The 10,057-nt window shown below is 40.1% G+C and overlaps 1 protein-coding gene across 1 annotated transcript; it reads left to right on the top strand.

The window, feature by feature from the left end:
- Positions 1-1,342: 1,342 nt before the first annotated feature.
- DPEP2 (dipeptidase 2) lies at positions 1,343-9,622 on the top strand. Its single transcript, XM_009072570.1, has 10 exons — positions 1,343-1,476; positions 2,260-2,386; positions 2,862-2,991; positions 3,309-3,450; positions 4,400-4,469; positions 4,957-5,133; positions 5,633-5,720; positions 6,384-6,459; positions 8,051-8,186; positions 9,431-9,622. The coding sequence occupies exons 1-10, from the start codon at positions 1,343-1,345 to the stop codon at positions 9,620-9,622; spliced, it is 1,272 nt and encodes a 423-aa protein (XP_009070818.1).
- Positions 9,623-10,057: the final 435 nt, after the last annotated feature.

Here is a 10,057-nt window from a genome sequence, read left to right on the forward strand (position 1 = left end):
TTCCAAAGGGCAAACCCTACCTTGTTGCATCCTTATATGGTAGATATGGCCACTCTGCTCCATCATAGCTCTGTCCTCCCTGCTGTAGGAACACAGAGTATAAGCAGTTTATTTTCTCAGCCTTTGTGTTTTATTGGTAGTAACTTCCTAGCTGTTTGTGAAGAGCTTGGAGAATGTAAACCAATGGCTGTAGCTAACTAGAGCAAAGCAGTAAAGCTTTATTTCTGCAGTGTCTGTCTGCAGAGACTCACTCTGTGCCTCTTGCAGCTCTCCAGGGTATGCCAGTGTTTATTCTGGACTGTGGGCTGATGGTTTTCTGAGCTTGATGCCTGAAAATTACTGTGCCTATCCTGTGTGTAGAGGTGTGGTGGGGACGAAAAGCAGTTGTGTTCCCAATGAGAGATGCAAAGGTAGGCATGGAAAGAGACAGTTTGGCTCTGAAGTGTAATGTGGAAGAAGAGGGAGCTGCATCTTGCACCTCCCTCCTTATCTTTCCCACACTGTGTGTGTCTCTATATGTCAAGCCTGGGATGTTTTGTGGAGCTACAGTGGAGCTGAAAGGAAGAAGAAAGTTTTCTCCTTGTGCTCACAGTCGCTTGTGATGTTACATTATTTCTTTGGGACAGACTTTTGGCCCATGAGGGGCTCAGCTGTGGTGCCTAAGTCAGAACTGCAGAGATGTATTTCAGTTCCTGGAGCAGCATCATGATGCTGCCTCTGGGTTTGTCCCATGGGGAATAATGATATGCTTTGCTTTCCATACCCCAGGGCTGGGAGAGAGGAGCCTGTGATCTGCCTCGTTTTCCCCAAATACACAATCTATAAATATTCAATTTCTTTGACTGAAAGTAAGAACTGAGGTCATCTTGTTTGGCAGTGACACATCATGGCTGATGTTTCCCAAATAACGAGAACAAGCCAGGTAATGTAATGAAAAACCTAGCATGTTATGCTGTTTTGGGAGCTGGTTTTTAGGAGGTGTGAGCCCTGGGTGTGTCAGGCTCACCCTGACAGCTCTGACCGAGGAGTTGGTTCTCTTCAGCAGTTAGCTGGTGGCAACAGTTGAAAGAGTGGTTATATGTGCAAAAGCACAGCAGCCAGAAACCTTCAAACCTTTGGGAGAAGGCAGCAGTTTTACAGTTTCCAATGTTTCCCTTCTGTTTACTATTATTTCTTTGGCTTTTTTCTTTCCTCCTGCAGAATTCACAACAGCCTTACCAGAAGGAGAAGCACTTTGACTCTGCCTAGACTATCAAGCCTACAACCTCTGCAGAGTGGGAATTTTGCTGTTTCATTGCTATCAGCAAAGAGTTGTGGTACCTCTACTTTAGCAAACTGGAAAATGGAAATGAAGAGAAATACAACAAAGTTGTTGTGGCTGTTGATATTCCTTTCTGATGGTGTGCCATTCAGCTATGAGAAATCAATGAGAGACAGAGCTATTGAGCTGATGCAAGACGCACGTTTAATCGATGGGTATATAAGATATATTTAACTAAACCCTCTTTGTGAATCTTGACAAGTGAGAAGGAAATGCTGAAGTGTGTTTGGATCAGCAGAGACATAGGCTGTTACTAGCACATAGCAGATAGCTACTGTTGCAGTCACTTCCCGGGAAGGAAATTTGGCTCAGAGGGTGCTTACTGTAAGGTTTGGTAATTCTTAACACATTTGTGGTCAGATGTTATGGTTTAGCCCCAGCTGGCAGTTAAGCCCACACAGCCACTTGTTCACTTGCCCCTGGTGGGGTGAGGGAGAGACTCAGAAGAGCAAAAATGAGAAAACTCATGGGTTGAGATAAAGACAGTTTAATAGGGAAAGCAAAAGCACAAACAAAGCAAAACAAGGAATCAATTCACTACTTCCCATGGCTGAGGTGTTTAGCCATCCCCAGGAAAAGAAGGCTCCATCACACATAACAGTTTCTTGGAAAGACAAATGCCATCACACTGAATGTGCCCTGCCTTCCTTCTTCTCCCCAACTTCATATGCTGAGCATAATGCACAGACTGGAATATCCCTCTGGCCAGCTGGTGTCAGCTGGCTCAGCTGTGTCCTCTCCCAGCTTTCTGTATCGCTGGTGGAGTGGGGTGAGAAGCAGAAAAGGCAGAAAAGAAGGGAGACCTTGAAGCATCTGTTGCTGTGAGGATTATTGGCAATTGACTGTGTAAGGGACTAAGAACAGCGGAATAAATTACATTTGGGTTAAAAAGAGAATAACTTACTTCTATCACAAGCCCTATTTTTTTTCAATTCTAGCCACAATGACTTTGTACTGAAACTGAGAATATTTTACCAAAATAGGCTCAGTAGAGTCAACTTAAGAGAACTCAACAAGACCCACACAAACCTTGTGAAACTCCAGGCTGGTTATGTGGGAGCTCAGGTATGTATTGCTGTGGTTCTGAGTCAGAGACCATATTTTTACATTTGCCTCCTTCCCCATCACAAAAATACTCCTGCACTTGGCTTTGGCTCTTTATGTTGAAAAAGAAACAACAATAAACTGAAAAGCCACAGACACTGTTTCGTAATATTTGTGTTTTAAAAGTTTGTATTTTCCAATTGAGCTGCCCTTAGTAAAAAAAGGCAGCGTTTGTTCTGTGATATATAAAGTAAGCTTACACCAGCTTTCCTGCATGTACTGGGGAGTAGCTGAGTGTGTCAGGAGGCTTTAATCATGGTTGCAGTGGATGCTCTTGCCTTGCATCATAACTCTTCCTTTTGGGGAAAAACTACAGTGGCAACTGCCTTGTAAACGGCAGGAAATTATTTTGGTCTGTGCTCATGAACTATTAGCAAATGGAAGATTCTAAGTTGAAACACAAGTTATCTAGTTTACTTGTCAATGTCTCTTTCAGTTTTGGTCAGTGTATGTTCTTTGCAGCGCTCAGAACAGAGATGCTGTGCGTCTGACCCTAGAGCAAATTGATGTTGTCAAGAGGATGTGTAACAGCTATGAAGAGCTGGAGCTTGTGACAACTTCCCAAGGTGATGCTTTTTTTCTTGAAAAATATTTTTTAAACATGTGATTGCAGGAGGTATATACTAAGGACAGAGAGCTGCAAGCAGGCAAGTTGTCCTGCTTTAAAGAGTAACTTCAACTGTTCCACTGAACCACAGCAACTGACTCTGTGCACAGTCCTGCCCACTGCAGTCCTGAGAAAATCTGCCATATAAACATGTACTACTATAAGCTCCTGTTCACAAAAATGCCAATATTATCGCTTGCCATTTACAAAACCAATTGTTGCTCAGTAGTGCTATCATGAAATTACCTTGGAATTATCTTGCACTGTTTTTTTCAGGTATCTCTGACAGCAGAAGGATTGCGTGTTTGATTGGAATAGAAGGTGGTCACTCCATTGACAGCAGTTTGGCAACACTGAGGATGTATTATGACCTGGGTGTTCGTTACATGACTTTAACACACTCCTGCAATACTCCTTGGTAACTAATGAGCATATTTTTGTGTGACTTTCTAGTGCAAAAGAATAGGAGGTCCATGATGGGAGAAATGTGGATTCAGACACAGTTAACTTGTGAAAGATTCTAAATTAAGTCAAGGATGATAGGTTTTGGGGGTAAATCATTGTCCATGTGTCAAGTGGCAGGCTACATCTGTCATGTAGGGCTTATTTTGCTGACCATTTGGAAACTTTTACACTTGGTAACAACACAAAGATGGCAAAATTGCTATTTCCTTTGCTATAATAGGAGAGTTAACCTGGGCAAAACAGACCAAAAAAAGTGCTAAAAATGCATAAGATATAGATAAAGGGTAAATACTATGTAAGAACTCAGCAGTCAGCAGCCTTCAGTGCTGTCCTCTGGCCAGTCTTTGCTGGACTGACAAAATTCTTTCTGGCACTGTTTGAGGGAAGGGGGATTGTGTGCAGAGGGCTGAAGAGCAGCTTTCTGGCTGAGTGCTAAAAATGCATAAGACGTAGATAAAGGGTAAATACTATGTAAGAACTCAGCAGTCAGCAGCCTTCAGTGCTGTCCTCTGGCCAGTCTTTGCTGGACTGACAAAATTCTTTCTGGCACTGTTTGAGGGAAGGGGGATTGTGTGCAGAGGGCTGAAGAGCAGCTTTCTGGCTGACAGGTAACATTGCAGTGTCTGTTCTCTGGTGGAAGTTTGTTTAATCAGAGAATTTCTGACAAGCACCTCTCTGCTTGTCTTGCATTGCTTCACAAACATCATCAGTGTGAACCTGAAAACAGTTATGAAGATAAAAAGCACTGCCTGAACCAGATGCCTATTATGTAGCTCATTATCCCCTTGTTTGGCTATGTGATATGGTAATGATTTTTATTGTGTGTAGTGTAAGAGGTTTCAGCTGCTGATACTGGAGTCTCCAGAATAACATGTTTCTCCTCCCTCCCTCCCCTTTTTAAGGTCAGAATCATCATCCAAAGGAATACACAACTTTTATCCTAGTGTTATTGGTCTGACTGCATTTGGCCAAGTAAGGATCTCTTTCAAATGCTAATCTGGGCAATCTGTCACCAACTAACAACTTCTGGCCTTATCTTTTCAAAAGCAACTTGTCATTAAAAATTAATTACTGGAAGATCTTGATAGTTAGGAGGTGATCCGGGTTCAGTCCAACTAAATTCCCTGTGCTGTTCTTCAGAGTGAAATAAGCACTAGATTTAATTGCAAGAATTGCTTTAATACAGATGAGATGTAGGAATTCATGTGTGGAAGCAGTGAGATGTGAATAACAGTTCAAATGACTTAGTTTAAATTGACTAAGTTTTCTAAGTTTTGAGAGTAATTGTGAGTGAATAAATGTCAATTAAATTAATAGCTATATAGAAACCAATAGAGGCAGATCATGCTTATGGCTATCTGACAGCTGCATAATTAATCTATCTTTCTACATACATCAGTCAATTGGTTTCCTTTAAGGAAACTTAATACTGACACTGTTGTCTGTACATCTGTTTTAGGAAGTGGTAAAGGAGATGAATCGCCTGGGTATGATGATAGATTTATCTCATACTTCATATTCCACAGCTAAAGCTGCACTGAATATCTCAAAAGCACCAGTAATTTTCAGCCATTCATCAGCATTTTCTGTTTGTAATCATTCAAGAAATGTTCCTGATGATATCCTCCAGCAACTGGTGAGCAATATGGTCCTTGGGTTTGTTTTGTTGTTTTTTAGGGGAGGGATGAATTTGGATTGCTTTGGGGTGGGGTTGGGGTTTGTTTTAATAGCAATGTTTGGCTAGTCTGAGGCAAACTAAGGCATTCAAGTCATGGTGTTTACTTTTTACCTTCTCATCTCTGAAGTTGATTTAGAAGCAGATACTTGAGCAGAAAGTTACACATCTGCTTCTGAGACATTTTCTTTGGGTTGTGGTTAATCCTTGGCTACAAAAGTGAAGTGTTTGCCAATACTTTGAAATTCTGGTTGAGGTTGTTGATTCAGGCTACATGAAAGTATAATGAACACAAGGGAAAGGACAGGGAGGCAAAGCCTTTGTTGCCATCTGAGCTTTGACTTACAGAGTGCTGCTGTGCTCACTGATGGATGGATGGAGAAGGTTCTGTGTAAGATGCCCGTGAGATTTGCAGGACACATGAGTGTTCACTCATTACCTGTCTCTTCATATCTTTCAGAAAAAGAACAAGGGTATCATCATGGTGACTTTCAATGCAGATGTACTGGCCTGTGGCAGAGAAGTTGTTAATGTTTCTACCCTTGCAGGTTTGATGTTATCATACTGTAGTTTTTGTGGGTTCTGTGAATTCATATAAATTCAGTGAATTTCCTGGGGTGTGTGTCATTGTTGAGGCTGTGTAAATTATGCTGCTTGCTTATTCCTTCCACACCTTCATCCAGCTCTAGGTGTTTTCAGAGCTAATATTCATTACACAATAACAAGAGGTACAAGGTGTATGAGTAGCTGGAGGACACAATGCTCACAAATGGAGCCAAGAACCATTAAACCCAGAGTACTTGTTACTCTCTGGAAAACATCTTTAACCTATGTAATTAAGAATGGAAAATATAGGTATGTAATGGGTAATGAAAATTCTATTGGTATAATCAGGTTGCTGGGAATGAAAGTACTGTGATGGTCAGGTCTCTTTCCTCATTTCATCAGTGTAGCTGTAACTTTGAAGATCACTGCCTGATGGGCTGAATAACAAATAACATCTAGTTAAGCATCAGTCAATATCCAGAATACACCAACTGCATTATTCAATTTTACCTTGTATTATCAGGGTGTCTTCTGATACTTTTTCAAAAGGATTTGATTAAGAATCCATGATCAAGGAGAACAGTCACCTAGTGCCAACACATCTCAACTGTAATGTTCTTTTTGCTGGATGCTTAGATATGGTTTTCTTTGGTATTTTATTTCAGATCATTTTGACCATATAAAGAAAATTGCAGGTTCAGAATGCATAGGAATTGGTGGTGACTACGATGGAGTGGAACGGTGAGTAAAATTGTACATGCATTGACATCTGCTCCTTAAATTATGATGGCTTTGATTCCTTCTAGGGCGAAAAGAAAGCAGACTGAGAAAGTGGTGTCTAGTTGTCTTCTGAAGAACACTAAAACAGGTTTTATGAAAGAAGGCCACAACAATTCCTTTTTAGAACCACATGAAGCAGTGCTACAAATGTGGAAGTGGATCCTAATGCCCCGTGAACTCCACAGTTGTGTGTTCTCACAGTGGTTTGCACATACAAAACCACTGATAGAGGTTGTTTTTCTTCAAAAGCCAAAGATGAACACAGAAAAGCTGCCTCAGCCTTTAGATGGTAAATGGGGCAGCCTAGAGAGATAATGCAGAGCTCTTCCCTCCACTGTCCTTGGGGAAACCCCCGAAGTGTTTTGGTGCTGTGAAACCAATCCTGCATTTGGGGCTTGGGTACAGCACAGGAAATAAATGTAGATTAGGTGGCATTTGCTGCTGTAACCCTAAACTTTTCTTCTTGATTTTTATCTGTTGAATCGTCTTCTTTTTTTTTTTCCTTTTTTTTTTTTTTTTTTATCTCCTGGGGTCAGACACACTTGGGTATGAAAGTCAGAGTCAGGCTCACATCTGTAAAGTAGGATCACAAAACCAGTGTGTCAGCTCCCCTGATGATCATTAGCTAATCATGGCTCTGAAACTATAATGTTCAAAATAAAAACACAGTTTGCAACAAAAGGACACATTTTATCGCATGCATTTTCTCACAAATCATCAGTAAAACTGGTGGTGGAGTTGTTAAGGTCCTAACTCCTGGTAGCAATGCCACAGATTTCTTGAGATATGCTTATCACCACACCTCAATAGAGAAGAAAAGTAGCAAAAATCTTAGTTTTCTCAAAACAATGTCAAAGACTCATGGAAATACAATTTAAAACAGCTATTTAATACAGGTTTTGCAGCTTCTTACTTCTAATTCCTTTTTATTCTGACAAGAATTAGCACAAGACAGGTCAGTTTTGCTTATTGCAATTTCTTCACTAGAAGGTTCTGAACAGGTTTCTTTTCACTGTCTAAATGGCTGAATTCAAACCAATCATATTATTCTGATTGCATTCTTTTTGGAATGACTATTTTGTAAACAACAGAGGTCAAAATATTTCCTGCAACTCCATAGCTCATCATGTGTTTACAGGTTTCCTCCTGTCCTCAGTTGCACAAGTGGATTGCACCAACTCCATCTGTGATGCAGCTGTTTCCTCTTACTCTAAAGACCAGATATAAAGACTGGATTAATGCACACATGAGTTTCTGGATTTTTTTCCCTTTTGTTCTATGTTAGTATCCTCCCATGCTGTGGCTATACAGAAGTGCATCTTCATTGCAGAATACACAGTTAAGTTCTGTCTATGGGTTTCTACATGCAGAAAAAGCCTTTTGTTGTGTCCCAGTTCTGCTTCTGTTTGTCAGTTGAATTCTCAGAGGAAGAAAAGTCAATGTGTGCAAACAATTCTCTAGAAGTCAATACGTGCAAAAGACTAATTAAAAATCTTTTTCTACATTTTTCAGTGATGTCTGTTGAATGTTCTTGTGTGATTCTTGCCAACAGTTTCCCAAAGGGATTGGAAGACGTCTCTAAATACCCTTCTTTGATTGAGGAACTTCTTAGAAGAGGATGGAATGAAACTGAACTAAAAGGGATCTTAAGGGAGAACTTCCTCCGTGTCTTCAGGGAAGTGGAAAATGTAAGATTAAAACCCAAAGTGAATCTTGACTCTTGCTAAGAGGGAGAAAGGAACTGTTGGTGCCTTGTTTTTATTTTTGGGTGGGTTTTATTTTTTAATTTTTTTTTGTTTTGTTTTGTTTTTTGTTTCAATGGGAGACATATGAAGGAATGTAAGCACTTAATTTGGTAATTCCAAATACTGGGAAAGAAACCAAGATGGCAAGAGAGTGTTAGCAGAATAAAGGAAAGAGAAAGAGCAGACAAAGCTCTTTGGAGCTTTTTCTCTCTGTGGTAATCTGATAAGTACACATCAGTGACTTCTAAATAGAATCAATTCATGGTTTGGAGAAACTGCGGATGTACCAGCATCACAGTCTGGCTGTGTTCGCTGGGGCAGTAAGGAATGTTGACTCCTGCAAATCAATTTAATTCTTGTCATGGGATGGGACTGCTATCCAAAAGGCTCCTGCCATGACCAGATCACTAGCAAGCCATAAACATAACAACCAGATCACTATGAGGTTTAGGTGTAAGTAGTAGAAGCTAATCCAGAAGGATGAAGGAGGAGAGGAGGAAAGGAGACTGTGTAAGAGTAAGGACTCCCTCAATGGTAACTCCCTCAAATGCCTCTGTGGAAACTTCCAGACTGCTTGCCTTCTACTACTTTTATTTACAGGGATAAGTAAGTAGAGACTATACACAAAGCCTTGTAGACAACACATATTTCACAGTGACCTTTCTTCCACTTGTCTTTTTGGAGTATGTTAGATGAACAGAAATCAGGGAATTTTATACCATTTCAGTTTATCTGGCAAAATATCTACATAGTGCCAAGTTCATCACGTGGCAAGACTGACATTATGAAGAGGCTGAATGTCATTACATCTAACCAATCTGCGAGATGTAGTCTTTTTTTTTTTTCTGATTAGAGACACTGAAGCTCTGTCTCGATAGTATGAACTGACTTCAGGGAAGAAAGTCCATGAGTTTGTTTGCTTAGGGTTTTCCAGCTAATCCATTCATTTGTGGAGGGAGCAAAGATAAAGAACAGCCAGACCTGTGACTCCTGCTTGTGATGAATCTGTACCGAATTCTGGGAAGTGTTTAATAGGAACACAAACAGCAGGATGATGATGCTGATTTCCTCACATTCAGATGTGTTTTTGCAATACAGTTTGGAATAGCATTGGATTTTCTAGCTGCTTAAACCTTTCTGCTGTTGTGCCAGTCTGGTTTCAGGGCAAACCTCTTATATTTTTGTAGGTGCGGGACATTAGTGCAGCAATGGGCATAGGTGAAAGTGAAATTCTGCAAGAAGTACAAAATTCCTGTCGCCTAGACCTACGAAATTATCAGCTTCAGACAGCCTGGTCCTCCAGATCTCCTTCTGTGGCACAACCTTTTAGCCTCACACTTGTAATTGTAACATTTTTAATGGTGTATTATGAATCATAAGATCTGCAGAGTCTAGAGAGGGATTTGTGGAGTAATCTGCAATGTAACTAGTTATCTTTTTGTGTTTTGTTAATGTAAAGTTATGCTAAATTTTTAATATAATTTCTATATATTCATCTGCATACTTGAACATTGCTGTACATTTTAAATGATGTAGCAAAAGCATCTTGAATTTAAAGTGATAAATTCTGTATCATCTTGGCTAGATTAGGACCAATACTGTTATTAGAAATTGTTCACGTCTAAGAGTAAATTCTGTAATACCTGACACATGGTTTTGGTACCCACATCATGGCACTTGGTGTAAGTACTGGAGTCCAGAATCAGCAGTTCCACACAGGAATTAGAGTTTATGATTAAGACAGCTGTGTCAAGATTTTTTCAGATATTACTTCTTGTTAAGTCATACAACTTCCAATAATAGATGATGGTTTA

Source organism: Acanthisitta chloris, unplaced genomic scaffold (assembly GCF_000695815.1).
Source record: "Acanthisitta chloris isolate BGI_N310 unplaced genomic scaffold, ASM69581v1 scaffold8784, whole genome shotgun sequence".
Classification (NCBI taxonomy): Eukaryota; Metazoa; Chordata; class Aves; order Passeriformes; family Acanthisittidae; genus Acanthisitta; species Acanthisitta chloris.